This window comes from Sciurus carolinensis, chromosome 15 (genome assembly GCF_902686445.1).
Source record: "Sciurus carolinensis chromosome 15, mSciCar1.2, whole genome shotgun sequence".
NCBI classification, from domain to species: Eukaryota; Metazoa; Chordata; class Mammalia; order Rodentia; family Sciuridae; genus Sciurus; species Sciurus carolinensis.
Genome location: NC_062227.1, coordinates 65,725,425 through 65,740,524, shown reverse-complemented (window position 1 = coordinate 65,740,524; position 15,100 = coordinate 65,725,425). Strand labels below are relative to the sequence as shown.

The window sequence follows — 15,100 nt, the reverse complement described above, 5'->3', positions numbered from 1 at the left end:
GCATTACTTTTCTTGAACGGCTGCATGTCCAAGTACATGACTTAGTACTATTTAATGAAGCCAATAACTAATCTCCTGCACCATGCTCCATGTAGAACCAGTATCCATAATGCAACGGTAGTGAAACAAAACAAGAGAAGATGAGGGGGAAAAATGGCAAGTTTTCAAAACAAAGAAACTGTTAAGAATACAAAAATAGAACCTGCTGCCTGAAAGATGACCTTTCTTTCCAAGATGGGATCAAGCACTTTTATTGTACAATTTAAAGTGATCCATTTTGATAAACTCCAGGATGGGTTTATTTTTCACATGCTTAGTGAGGTCTCTCTTTAGAAACTCAAAGAACTGTTGTGGAAATAGGCTCCGCTTTATCTACAAAGTGAAGAGCTAGAAATCTAGAAATCTAAAACCTCAATTTTCATGCTGTACAATAATTTATGTGTAAAGTAATGAGTTAAAGTCTACTGAGCAGCGGTATATGCCAGGCAGGATGCAAAAATGCTTTATATGCATTATTGCATTGTAAATATTTAAGAGGGAGAGTCCCCATTTCACAAATGAGAAATCTGCATTTGAAAAGGCTAAATTACTGCCTGCTCACTCATCTAGGTAACCACACTGCCTGGAGTTAAATCCAGGTTTTTTCCTCACCTGACAATGCTCACTCTCAAAGTTCTGGGAGATTCTGAAGTGTCTTTTGATTTACCACTTGAAAATAAACTGGTTTTTGACTGTTTTTTGTTAACTAGCAGGGCCATATTTTAATATCAAGTGTGCTTGGTCATCTCTCATCTCTATGTAAGCTTTGTAGGAAAAAAAAAAAGCCAACTTATTGAACTAAGAAATGAGATGTTTAGGTTCAAGAAATTTTTGTGAGGATCCAATTGGGAAAGTGGAAAACTTTCAGAAAATACAAAGCTTTCTACAGGGGAATGAGGATGTCTTTGCTAAATGTCAACGTGTTATGTAACATGTGAGATAATTTTCAGCTGACCAGAATTTCATGTAAATCAAAATACCTGTCTAGCTAACCAATGCGCACGGGATAACTTGGGAACAAGTTACCCTCTCACTTTGTCCCGAGAGGCAGAATGCACAGATATCACAGATTGGGCATTAGAATCTTTTTGCTTTTCCAATTTACTTCTGGGCCACCACCACTTGCTTGGCTCTGTGGTCCACATCTCTGTCACAAATTTGACAAGCACAGAAAACTCCTGAAGGGCACTAGTGTTAAGAGCTAATTTATAAGAATTACAGTAAACAGGGCTGCCTAAACCAACAGGTAGTAGGACCGGTGATTAACGCGCCCCCACCCCACTGCCGCCCCCTCCGCCCCCTCCGCCCCAGATGTCTCCTGTTGGGCAAGGCGTTGCTGACGCTGTGCGTGGCATGGAAAAATCTTAGATAAAAGCAGTTCAGGGCTCTGGGTTGCGCGTCTGGATCTCAAGTTGTGGGGGAAAGTTGGGGCAAATTTTACCAACAAATGAATACAACTGGAGGAATTTCTTCTAAGATTTTAATGAAGACGTCTACTTTGTTAATAGTACAATTTCAGGTCTGTAAAAGTTTTGGGAGACCCTTGCAGCCTTTAAGCTTCCTCCTCCCGTACTGTATAGAGGAAAATTGGGGTAGTTGAAAAGCACGGTGTAGGTCCTCCAAAGAAAAAGTCAAACATCAGCTTGACCCTAGGCTTTGGAAATCAACTGAAGACAGGAAGGAAGCATATTAATCCCTCTCCTCCCCTCCCCTTTCCCGGGGTGAGAATCGGCTCCTCCTCCCAGGCTGGCGACCCTGATGCAAAATACAAACAACGGCCTGTTTTCCCCACCCAGCGCTACTCTCCCAGAGGAGGAAAGGCGGAGGGCGCAGCCCCGGGGCTAAGTCAAGCCAGCCTGTCACTCCAGCTTGAACGTCCCAACTGGAAGCTCAGATCCTGGGATCCTCAATCCTGCGGATAAACATCCTCTCTGCTGAGTTTGTACTCGGTACCGGGACTCCTAACCTGACACCCCGAGCCCAGTAACCCCCTCAGCCCCGGGGCATTGCACAGGTGGTGCAAACGCCCCCACTCTCTGGCGCCCCCTGCCGGGGAGAGGAAAAGCAGCGGCCACGGAGGAACCCGACCGCCGGGCGGGAAGAGCTCTGGCGCGGGGAAGAAGCCGGGAGCTTCCCTGATGGTGCAGCCACCTCCTGCGAGCCGGGGAGGAGCGGTCAGGGGGCAGCTGGCCCGGAGCCTGGGTCCGCTGCTGCTGCTCCTGGCGCTGGGACACACGTGGACCTACCGAGAAAACACCGAGGACAGCGACAGGTAAGGGCTATCGGCGCCAGCGGAGGGCGAGCTCCCGCGGGGTGCGGCCGGTCCTCCCACCACCCACCTTCGCAGAGATCCGCACGCCTTAGCTCCCCTGGCCCCCGGCAGGCTGCTGATCTGCCCTGGGCGACGCTGATCTCCGCTCCCGCGTAGCCGCCGGGGCGCTCTCAGCCTGGGCTTGCCCTGTCCGTGGGTCGGGGCGCTATGTTCCCGTGCATCCCGCTTCCTTAGCTTTTCTTTTCGCTTGGTTGTGATCCTTTCCTGGCTGGTTCCTGTTCTCGCCCTCGGGGTCCAGCGCCTGCTCCGCGCGCCCGGACGCAGATCCCAGGGCTCACACTGCCCGCCGCGCTCCCACTGGCCAACGACGTTTTCCGACTTTTTTCACAGAGAAATCTGCTCAGAAAACAAAATTTCTACAACCAAATACCCGTGTCTGAAGTCTTCGGGAGAACTCACGACGTGCTTCAGGTAAGCTCGGGGCTCCGCGGCGTCCGCCGCTGCGCACCCTGAGTGCAGCGCTGTTTTACAGCGGTGTGGAGACGCGCTCCCGGACTGGGCTGTTTATACCGAGACGTGCTGGGTGTCTTCTCCTTGGTGCGAACCTCTGTTATGTATGGGCCAGAGCAATGCAGGACAACGGAGTTGCATCTCGAGTGTGTCCTGAAATCCTGGGAATGATTATCACCCCCTGAAATTCTTGCGTGGTGGAGGTCGGAAGGGAAAGTTTCCAGTCTATCAAGGAGGGTGGGTTGTACTGTGGGTGTAAACCGTGGGGCACGGCGAAGACGAATGACTTCTTGTGCTTTTGTGTGTTGTTCTGAAAATAAAAAGTCAACAAGGAAATACTTGCAAATACTCGCACTTGACTGTCTTTTGACCTGTGTCAGAACAGTATATCACTGAGAAGGCCTGTGGGGGAGACTTGTGGGTGGAGGTGGTTGTTTTCCAGTGAAAATAACAAACGTCAAGCTTGTTGACTGCAGAAAAATGGTTTTTCTGAAAATGTGGTCCAACACACCTGAGTATTATATCTGTCACTTGAGTGCTTGTTAGAACTAATGGGTCTAAGGAATCTAATTTCATAATGCTCCCCAGGTGGCTCCTATCACCAACAGGAGGTAAGAACAGTTGGTTCTTCTCTCCCAAAGGGGAGAACCATGGCTTTGTGCTTGCAGTATTTTGGAGGTGAGGGCTGACTTGGAATTTTTCATCATTGAATTCTTGGCTTCTGTTCCAGTCTCTGGATGGAGGACCGACACCTGTAAACCTGGATTGTTTGCCTTTTAAGGATACTACACAAGTTACTGGGATCACATACCTACACCAGATTCTGCCTGAGAAGCAACAGTATTCAGTATATCTGGATAACTGTTGAGTAGTAAAAGGTACAGCAATTCCCAGTAATGTACTTGAAGTTTTATGTTGTAGCTGCTGAGTCAATCAGATAATGCTTTTGATTGCAGGCAATTTTATTCCTCGAGCTCAAAGGCTCAGATGTAAAGCAGCTCCAGGGCTGGTCAATTTAGTGGGTCAAAAGTACCATTAGAGGCTGGGGATATAGCTTAGTTGGTAGAGTGCTTGCTTTGCAAGCACAAGGCTCTGGGTTCAATCCCCAGCACTGCTCCCACCCCCACCCCCCCAAAAAAAGTGTCAGTTACAACTCTTAAGTCTCTTTTGCAATGGTAATGAAACAATCATCACGTATATGAATCAGCAGTCACTTCTTGGACTTGAAGGATCCTGTCTCCCATCACATGGAGGGTGAACACTGAACTAGATGTTAGTAAGGATGGAAGATGTTCAACTTGGCAGGTAAAGGTTTTCAGTGGTTATGACTGGGTGAGCAAGGTCACCCAGCTGGTGAAATGACCTGGTGGGGCAGGCAGCAGGATTGCTTGCCTAGTTCTAGGCCCCGCAACCAACTGCAGTAGTCTTTAGGACTGTTTTTCTCACTGCTGTATAATGGCTTTAAGTTGGAAAATGTCTGAGATGGTTTGCTCATTCAGTCCTGAAAGGTCAGACTTCACATAAATCAGTGAGTTTGCACAATTTATATCAGGGTTTCAGAAACCTGCCTGATTATGCTGTTACTGCCAACTTTTTTTTCAAATTTCTTAAAGCAATGAGGTATTTCTCCTGCCCTGTCTTAACCACACCATCAGTACCTCTACCTGTGTTTTCACTGACAGTACCCCAAAGCATGTGAGCTCTTAGCAGGATTTTTTAGATTAAGGAAAAGAGTAAAATATAGTGGAAGATGTTTTCAGCTTGGAAAAAATGGTCCCTCTGACTCCTCATTTGGTTTTTTAGTTGTTTTTTTTTTTTAAATGGAAGTCGAGAGTTCCACGGCATTCCACTGGTCTTATACTGTTTCTATAACTTTATCTCAGTTGGCAGTTGCTGCCTTCATTGTGCTTCTGAGCCCTGAGCATGGCAGAATGCTGTGTCCTTGGTTGAGAACTGACTGTCCTGGGCCTGTAACCCTTACTGCTTCAAGTATAGTCTGGAAGCCACTGTGTCATCTGGGCATTCATCAAAAGTCTTGATCAGCTCTCCAGACCCCCAAATCATAGTCAGTTTCTTAATGAGACATACATTGAACCTTGAGAAGCACTGCCATAGAAAACAGTGTCTGCAGTCCCCAAACACAGAGCAAATCCATTTTGGACACACCTTTAGGAGCATGGAACTGTCTACGAATGAGTGAGCAGTTAGTACTTCATCAGATTAACCTGAAATGAGAAGAACTCTACCTGCCTGCCAGGAAACCACTCTTCAAGGACTCAACTAATCTGTTGGGTTAAGTAACACCACTGTCATGGGGAATGTTCTTGGACTAAGAAGAATTCCACCCTTTTCCTCGTGTTCTTGGTCAATGTTTATCAGCACAGGTGAACTCGTTGAAGTGTTCTCAGTTAACTGATATGGAGAGTAGATGTGATATTAAAATGAGCATGGTAGGTGAGAACTCATCTGCCATGATATGCAAAAGTCATGGTGATTTAAATGACTTAAAGGTGAATTAGGAATAGTCTGAGAACCCACTCCCTGAAACTTCTGTGGTTTCACCTAAGCACCTTTCTGCTTTGAGCATTTTATATTAACAAGTAGAAGACTTGCCTGGTGCTTGGCACTGCTTTGTGCATGTCACATACGTTAACCCACAGAACCACCATGTAGCATTTGCATTATCAGTTTTGCAAAGAGGAACAGAAATGCGATTAAATGGGATTAAGTAACTTGCTCACGATCTCAAAACTAAGACCTTGGAGAGCCAAGACTCAATCCAGGTTTGTCTGACTTCAAAGCCTGGGCCCTGTCATCCCCAAGGTGCCTACAGATGGGATGAATGTTCCAGATCCTGGGATCTAAGGAAGACTACATTCAGACGGCTGCATTTCAAGGACAGTTTCATAAGAAACCAAAGCATCCACATCCATCCACAGTGACCTTATTGCCCTTGAGGTATGTCTTGGGTAATTAACTTTATCGTATGCAAAACTGATTTCGTACATGTTTGGCTTTCCTTCCTTGTAGGATTTTTCTGGTGTAGACCCTCTAACCTCCAAAGGACATTGTGCTGAATCCCCAGTTCAGACACTTTTGCAGGAATGCCAGTGATGGCTTAGAGTGAGGAGTTTAAAATGAACAAGTCTGCTCAGCATTTGAAGTAGGACCAGTGGTTCAGATAAATCACACCCCAACTCTGTCTTAACTACGAATTCATCACAGCCAAACCAAGCACATGATGCTGCCATGTTGAGCTCTTCTGTGGCTCAGTTTTTCCCACAACTTGATATTTTCCTTTCCCAAACCACGTAGTTTAAACCAAAGGTTAGTTTAAACTTATTGGGTTTTATACCAATAAAACAATGTGTTAAATGATTTCTTTAAAGGATATTCTTGTGTGCCAAAGATCAATAAAACAGATTTTGGGTTTCAGGCTGTACCCAGTAAACATCCTAATTTTATTCCTTAATAAATCCTTAACATGAACTTAAAATAGTCCTAGAGAATGAGGATAAAAGAAGCCAGTCTCAGGTCTCCCATCGTTTACAGACTTTGAGACCAAAGTCTTTGAAACTGCAGCCAATATGCTATGTTGTACAATGGAGTTCAAAGTTGTGTAGTTAATACGATCGGTGATTTGAGATAAGCAGCTGGGAACAGCTTCTGGGGCAAGAATAGACTGTTTTTCTTAGTGGCTCTTTAATGGAGCATCTTGGTGTCCTGATTGTATTAGCCAATTTCCTGCTCCCTAGTTTCACAGACCTCCAGGTGGAGACTGGCACCCGTGTCCCATCTGCGTCAGACATGCCCGGGTTCCTGTATTGGTTTACCTTGGGGATATCTCATATATCGGTGGTAACTTACTAGGGAATGCTCCTGCTCAGGGTGGCTAATGTTCCTATGGGAAAAGTGACATGAGGGTGCAGAAACTCCAACTTATCTTTGAGATAACGTAACCATGTTGCAATTCCTACCAGAATGTGGAAGTGGATGTGCTATTCCTGCAGATATGTTCACTTAGAATTTGTGGAGCAAGAAGATCATTAAACTAGGGTGGTGCCTTTGGATTGATGGCCCTGGCTCTGAGGAGGAAAAGGAGGGAAGACTGTAGAAAGCATTGTTAGGTTAGTCCCCATGGAGGGTTTGGATCATATCAAAACAGATGACTGCATATTTTGCTCTACTTTGAATCTTGGCTCTTTGTTTCATGACCTTGACCAGTTTCTTAAATCTTCAGGTTTTGTCCTTCACAAAATAAGCATCCCACTAGTACTGACAAGGGTGAAGACGGAAGTGCTGGTTGAATGTTCTCTCCCGCCATTGCTGCATTTCATTAAATGTGGCCTGGGACATGCTTGTAGGAGGTGATCCATGGACACTGATTGTATTTGGGCATTTGAACTTGACAATACTTCTGAGAGAGTATACCTAGACTATAGCCAGAAACACCAAGGGTGTTTCTCCACCAGTTAACCTCACTCGTTTCTAGATGTTTTCCCAAGTGTGGGGCAGTCCTGTAATCATGTACCTTGGGAAAATTAAGATCTTTGCTTCCCGTCTACCCAAGGCCGTAGAGCAGCTGGAGGCTTCTGAGAACTTGGTTACCCCATTTCAGATGACCAGAGGTGCATCCCTTGCCCAGGGTCTCAAAGGCTTTTCTTTGAGAAGCAAGTTGGGTCCCCAACCCAGTCAGTTTTCTCACCCCTCTGATGCCTCCCGTCCTGTGTCCGGCACAGCTAGGATGGGCATGGAGGACATGCAAGTCTCCTTTCAGAAAGCGTGTTTTCACGACCGACCATATCCTATTAGGAAATGGTAGGAACAAACATTGTGAGGAGCAGTGGGAGTGGGGCGTGGTTTTGTGCAGAAGGGTCAGGATTCCACATGGGGGAGGCTGCTTCCCTCTGCATCAGGCCATTTGCAGCACTGGACTGTCCACCTCTGAGGACACAGCCATTCTCTTGTTCACAGCCATGTCTTCTGAGGTCGGCTCCATGCTCAGATGCAGTGCTTGTTGAATGAGTGAACATGTGTCAAAAGGAAATACTGAGTTTTCACTTAAATCTGTTAGGCTTCCCGGGACTTCTGTTGCTCCCCAAGTGTGTCCTTCAAAAACTGAGCTATTGGGAGCCTCTTGTGGAAGCCAGAGATTAACTCTTCCCCTGGGAGGTGATGCTGGTTTCTTTGGTCCTCAGCTCTGCCTGCTTCATGTTAGCTGGTAACATGTTACAGGAGCTGGATTCTTGTGGCTACTGCTAATTTCGTGGACTTGCTGTTTTAAACACCTGGGGACACATAGGTTACTGCCCACCTCTTGTGATGCAGAGTGCTGGCCTCGAAGGGGAGGTTGGTAGTTTTAAGGACAGCATCTTCTATAAGAACAGGTGGCAGTGGAGGGCATGGGCCAAAGCAAGGTTCTGTATCACTTTTCCTGCCTTCTCAGAGAAAATGGCTAGAAACTACTGACAACTGAACCAGCCGCAAAAGGCTGGCGGATCATGACAGTATCCTTGGAGGTGGGAACCGGTTGCTATTCATTTGTATTGAAATCGTGGCTGCCTGACTTTCTTTGGTTAACTTCCTCTTTCCCAAATGAAGCTGGAAAACCCACCTGGAAAAACCAAAGGCACCCTTTTAGGTGCTGTTTTCTCAGGAGAAGGTTTGCATTTCAATCTGTTTCCACATCAGTTGCTGTTCAACTTTCCCGTATCTGTCTTCCTGCTCAGCAGGACCCAAGTGCTTTTGTGAGTTAAAGGGGCTGCCTGTGCTAGGAGTTTGTGGAGTATCTGGAGAACAAAGATCTCATTCTATTCTAATTTATTGCTTTTGTTTTGGGGATGAAAAAGTAAACAGCTATGACATCTGCAGCTCCTCTTCTGCCAAGCTAGGTCTTTTCCATGAAACCATTTACTAATTTCAGTCTTTTCCGTTCGTTTAATCTGTGAGTGTTGGGCGCTTACAGTGTACCAATTGCAGTTCTGGGCACTTAAAATACATCTGTGAATAAAATAGGGACCAAAAAAAAAAAAAAATCCTAACCCTCCAAACTTATGTTCTGATAGAATTTGTGGATTTTAATTAAACTTATCTTTTAGTAAAGGAATTTGAGCTAAAGATGTCTCTTGGGACATATTAAAGATATTTTTGGCACACATCTGATTGTCACATTTGGGGGCTAGATCTGGAAGTTTCCTGTAACCCAGCTGTGTCTTCTCAGTAGAAGGCAGTGCCACAGCTCCAAGCAGGGACAGGAAAACCAGAGATGGTGGTAAAGTGGGCTTTTTCCTGCAGAAGGACTAGCAAAAATTGAGCATATTCCCCAAGTTTCTTCTAAGAATTACTAGAATGTGAAAGCATTACAAAGAAGGCTCATTCTCAACCATGTGACCTGTGAGGTAGATGGCAGTGTCAGAATTGTCCCACTAGGGACAAACACCCCCAGCTCAGGTCACTTCCACTGAGGTCAGCCTTGGTTTCCAACAGTGACTATAAGCAGACGGTTATGAGAAGGTGCGCTGCTTCAACATTTCTGAAACTGTGTATATTACAGCTGTTGTAAATGGGCCGAATCTTTGGGGCAACCTGTGTCTATCGTGAAACACCTGTAGGCGGTGGGAGGGTGGTGGTGTCATGCAGTCGATCTCCACTGAGGGTGTTGTACCAGTGTGACAGCTTTGTGGAGCGATCCTTGTGTACCCAGCAGGCGGCAGTGCTTGGATGCACGGACGCATCTCCTGTTCATCATGGCAGAACGTGAACTAGATGATCATGCAGTGCTTTGATTTCAGAAACCCAGACCACATCAGTTCTCAGCCTTCACATCCACTCAGCCTTTCTCTTGGTCACCATGGTGGGATGTCCTGTTTGCTTCATTTGGAGTGACGCTTTTCATCTTTAATGCCTTGGGGATAGCAGGGGCTGCTGCATGGCGGGTTATCCATAGAGGATGGGCGGGGAGATGGGACCCTCTGAGCCACACGGAACCTGACTCCAGGAGTTTGGTGTAGAGCAGGCATTGCTAAACTCTGCCCATGACCACCTGGTACTATGGGTAAGCTAAGAATTTTTAAGGATTGTAAAAGAGAAAACAGAATCCTTCGTGGGTTCCCAAAGCCTCAGATATCTACTATCTGACCTTTTGTAGAAAGTTTCCTATTCTTGTAGTTCCATCTTAAGAGAGACCTGGACTGGGTTTCCATCTGCATGACACCTTGTCCATATGTCTGAGTCCTCAAGGAGGTGACTTTGGGGACAACCGTCTAGTGGACTTCATCTCTGGGTCACTGACCTGTGTGCTGCCATGCTTTATTGTTTGGATCTCCTGACTGAGCAGCATTCATTGTGCCTCAGTTTCCTGAGCTCCAGGAATTCAACAGTTTTTGTTGAACTGCAACTTTGTCTTCCTCCCTAAATGCTACTGGCTCATCAGTTCAAGAAGATGATTTTTATGATTAGTAGTCAGGCACTGACTTCTGCCTTTCTTAATGCTTCCATCACAAGCCTTCCTATGCCTCTTAGGCAATCCTTGGGCTTTCTGCCTGCCTCCTTTGACTTGTACATCTGTCAAGTGCTTTGGAAACTTCCTCTTCAATTTGTACAGTAGAAAACTTCTCACATTCAAAAAATCAAATGATTGTGTATATTTCGAATTTTGTAGAAAAATGGCCATTTCAATGGTGAGTTCTCCAGATCAGTTGTAAAATTAGTTGTAATCATACATAAAATTTCATATATATTCTACTTCACAATTGCCCTTTGCATAGTATATCCATCAGTGAACTTGGGAACTTAAATTTTAATCTCCCTTTTAACAATGCTGTTGCATAAAGCTCATGAAAACTTCTAAATCATGATTTCTGATGGGTATGGGAAGGGGGAGCAGTAGAGAATGAAAGAAGTATTTGAAAGAATTCCAGGGAGAGAAGCAAAGTCTGGGATTTTAGTGGAGGAGGAGATGGTTTGAATTCATGTGTCTTAGGACGGTAAAGGAATGCCACAGAGTGGAGAGGAGGAACAGGCTTGAAAAATTTGGTCAGGAGTGGAAAGGATCCTGTGGAGATGAAGTGTGGGAGACGTTTAAGTTGCGTGGAGGCTTCCGACCCTGCACCGTGCCCATTTGAACTTTTTCAACTTTAAGAGGCTGAGATAAAGGTAAACTGGTGCAAGTTGGTGTACGATGGAAGTTCTGTCATCCTCTACCTCCAGCACCTATTTCTTTGGAGGTGGGAGGCCACCTCAAAGCCAGCCCAGTAGGCCATACCTGGGCTGTTTCACCAACTCGCCCCCTTGCTTCCATTGATTGCTCTCGATAACGTCGTCTTGCTGCCCTTTGGAATTTTCCCACAGAGGAATGGCTCACCACTTTGTCAGGGTTGCCTGGTAGAGCAAAGGCTGCTTTCCTGGGAGCCCAGATTATTCGACCAGCTGCCGCAGGTTATGTCTGAACTGTCCATGGTCCCCTGAAGAAGCAAGATGGCCCCAAAGCAGAAATGCGTTCCCAGGCTCGGGCAGAGCTCAGCTCTAGAGCGTGTGCTGAGCGTGCTTGTAGCCCTGATTTGGGTTTTTGGCGCCCACCCCCCTCAATCTGCACATTATTGGAATTTGGTTTTAGCAGAATACAAAAGACTAGAACAATTTAGAGTACATTATCCATCAGTGGGCTCTTAGTTGAATGAAGGGGTTTTACAAATTCTGTAAACGTTAATTTTGATGTTTTCTGGAGATTGTTCTTAAGTGCCCTGGCCTGGTCGGGTGGACAGAAATTTTATGTAGTAACTCCATTCTTGTGTGAAGGTCACTCAGTCTGGCAATAGTTTCTAACTGGAATGCAGCTGGAAGAGGAGAGGGGAACGGAAGAGTTTTGAATATCAAAACATCTCAAGGAAAAAACAAAGCTTTGAACAGCCAAGGAGATAAAAAATGTCATGTTCATTCCCTCTGGGTGAGTCCCTCAGATTGCCCTGCCTGGGATGCCTGCTGTTTCCTGCCTCCTTGAAGGTGCTAGCCGTGGTTCTCTGCTGTGACTCACCCTGGCATAACCTGAGCTCTTAGAATCCCAACTCTCAGGCTGCCCTCCAGGCCAGCTCATCAGACTGTGGAGGTGCACTTGGAACTTTTTGAGTTCTTGGAATGATTCTAAAATGTAGCAAAGGTTGAAAACCATTGGCTTTGACTTGGAAAGAATAATGGGGTGAGCAGCCTATTTTTTTTTTTTTTTTCAGAAGATGAGAAAATAGTCTCCATTTCTTATTTTGTGGCCCCTAAGCCTGTGTCTCTGACATCTTTAGCAATTGCTGCAGGTTCAGCTTCTTCAATGGAAATGCATGGTTAAAGCCCACATCTGTGAACCGGTAACATGCTGGTGCTTCTCATATCTTGCCTGTAGATCTTGCTTCCCCCACACCAACATCTCCTTTCTGCTATGTGAGAGGGTTTGGGCATAGTCCTAGATCAGTGTTGCTGTGGGTCAAAGTGGACCAAGAATAGAATGTTTTCCCTGAGTTCTGTGTTTAAACTGATCAGTTCCAAATTCCATGGTGCAGATTCCAAAAATCCCTTAGCATTTTGCATTGCAGGCTTATCTTGGTGTCCAGAGCTACTTAGCCACCTTCGGTGCTTTTTTTTTTTTTTTTTTTTTTTCTTCTCCCCCCTTAAATTGCTTTGTTGCTGCTGCATGGTGTGAACCTTCTGGAGATACAAACACAGCTCAGCATATTATAAATGAAAGCTTTCCAGTGTCAGGCTGTTTTTCTTTCCTTGTGAGCATCAAACGGTTTTCTTTCCCCCGCATGGTATGATAGGAAGTCTGTGCTGGCTGAGGTTCCCCTCCCCTCCCATCTGCAGCACCGCACCCTGCAGTCATCCTTTCTGATAACTGAGAACTTCTCAACCCCCATGCTTGGCAGACACGAGGCTTTTTATGGACTTGAGTTTCTTCAGGTGACATAAAACGATGCTTTCTGTGACTTGACCTGATAATTGTAACACAAATCCAGTATTTACCATATATCCTTGAACCAGTCACTACTCCCTGAATGTCTGTATACCATGCATACTTACGTGTAATTGCATCTTGGAGTGTTAAAACAGTGGTTATGCTGACTCTCATAGAAACAAAAATGGTTATAGATCCAGAAATCAATTGCATTCTGGGTGTTGAGATGCCTATGAGGTCCTGGATGAGAGATTTCTTTGAATTTGAGACTGGCAAGACACAATTTTTCCTAAAGCAACTGAGTTCTTGTTGCAACTTGAGTTTGATTCTATATACAATCCGACAGAAGCTGTCACAGGAATGGATGTTTAAAGTGAAGGTGTGAAGGGATCCGAGTAGCCTGGCTGTCCACTGTGCACTTCTGTCCACCCTGAAGCTTTGTGAGTCCTTTTCCAGAGACCCCCCCAGCCTTCGGGAAGCAGGCGTTCAGGTCTTAGGACATGGAAGTTACGGTTGGTGGAGACTACCCTAAGGGCAGTGGAAAATGGTGCTCTGGGGATTCAGCTGCCATCCTGGATCAGGAGCGGTGTGAAGTCAACATACCTGGGGCCACTACTGGTCAGTCTCTGCATTGTGGGGGTCAAGGAGGGAGTTTTTGTGTCCTAGAGAAGCTCCAGTGTGGACTTGCCCGGTGCCGCTCTGAATTGTCTGCCTCTGTTGATCTAGGCTTCACCTCTGGGCCCTGTCTCTTCACTGAATCCTTGTTTCCTCAAAAAATTTTCACACTGTCCAGCCTTGGACTTGTGTGATTTTGGGGCGTATCTGTCCCCCTTTGCTTAAACACAGCCTGACTCACTGTTGACTTGTCCTCACCCATGTGGTATGAGCTCCTGGGTGCACCCTGGAGGTGATGTCTGCTTCGTTCTGTGAAGCTCAGACACTGGGACCATGATTCCTAACCAGTGCCTTGAAAATGTGGGGGCTTTTATTTCACCTTGTTGCAGTGAAGATCAAACCCAGGACCTCATCCACAAGGTTTGGACCTTGGGGGAGACGACTTCGTTCAGGGAAGAGCACCATCTCTTTTCTACCATCCCATGAGACACTCCAACTAAGAGGATGGAGATTCTTAGGTTTAGAGATGGGACAATTGAGGCATTGATCTGTATAAAACCCCCCTCAGGTCTCCACTTTATAGTTCCTAGAGGGAAGGGGAAATGGGAAAGAGGGGACTCTGCATTGGAGACATTCTTAAAACTTTTATCGTAGGGATTATGGCAGTATTCGCTCCTTCCCTATTTTCCATTATAGCATACGATGACTTGGTATGCAGCCTCTTCTGACCCCAGCCTTCCAGGTCTTGATGATTTTCAAGGGCTGAAGTGTTTCCTGAGCTTGTCTATGTGTATACTAATGCATTCTTTCAGTTATTACTTACAAAAGTAGGTTTATTCTGCAGTCGCTTTTTAATTTGCCTTTTTTCACTTGATAAAGAGGGCTTACCTGGGTTGCTCACATTCTTACAGTGTGGGGTTCCTATTATAGTGTGGCATAGGGATGTATCATCCATCTATTTTTGAACTTTTTATAAGGAAATTGGATGTTGAGGTGTTCAGGGCTTAAACCTAAGATACTACTTTCAGATACAATTGGCCCTGTCTATACACGGGCTCAGCTTGATCACAGGAAGAAATATTCAGGGAAAATGCATCTGTACTGAACATGTACGGAGTTGTCATTCATAAGACAATATAGGATAACGGCTATCTGCATAGCATTTATGTTGTATTAGGTCGTCTAGAGATGGCCTAGAGTATACACGAAGGATGTGCATAGGTTATTCGAGTACTATACTGTTTTTTAATTTTTATTTTTTGATACTAGGGATTGAATCCAGGGGTGCTTAACCACTGAGCCACACCCCCATCCCTTTTTGTTTTGAGACAGGGTCTTGCTAAGTTGCTTAGGCCCTCTCTAAGTTGCTGAAGCTGATTTTGAACTCGAGATCCTCCTACCTCATCCTCCCATGTTGGGATTAGAGGTGTGCACCACCACACCTGGCTATACCATTTTATACAAGGAAATTGCATATCCACAGATCTTGGTACCTTTGGTAGGGCTCCTAGGACCAGTCTTTCAAAGATGCTGAGGGACCCACCATACATTAAGTCTTACCCAAATAAATCTGGCGTAACCAGATAGCACTGGGTCTGACACTTGTGAGATGTGGCCTCTAGTGGGCTGGCCTTCAGCCACCCTGAGTAGCGGAGCATGTGCCTTTAGGGGTCCTCTAAACCCTCTGGCTCTCTAAACCTCAGCTGGGGGAAGGTGGGGCTTTGGCA

General features: G+C 45.7%; 1 protein-coding gene across 1 annotated transcript in view; it reads left to right on the top strand.

Moving 5' to 3' along the window:
* Positions 1-1,486: 1,486 nt before the first annotated feature.
* Positions 1,487-15,100, top strand: part of Ccbe1 (collagen and calcium binding EGF domains 1) — a 208,793-nt gene continuing 195,179 nt past the window's right edge. Inside the window, exons 1-2 of the mRNA XM_047526750.1 lie at positions 1,487-2,311; positions 2,702-2,782. Coding sequence (XP_047382706.1) covers positions 2,178-2,311; positions 2,702-2,782 — 215 coding nt within the window. The 5' untranslated portion in view covers positions 1,487-2,177. The remainder of the gene's footprint in view (positions 2,312-2,701; positions 2,783-15,100) is intronic.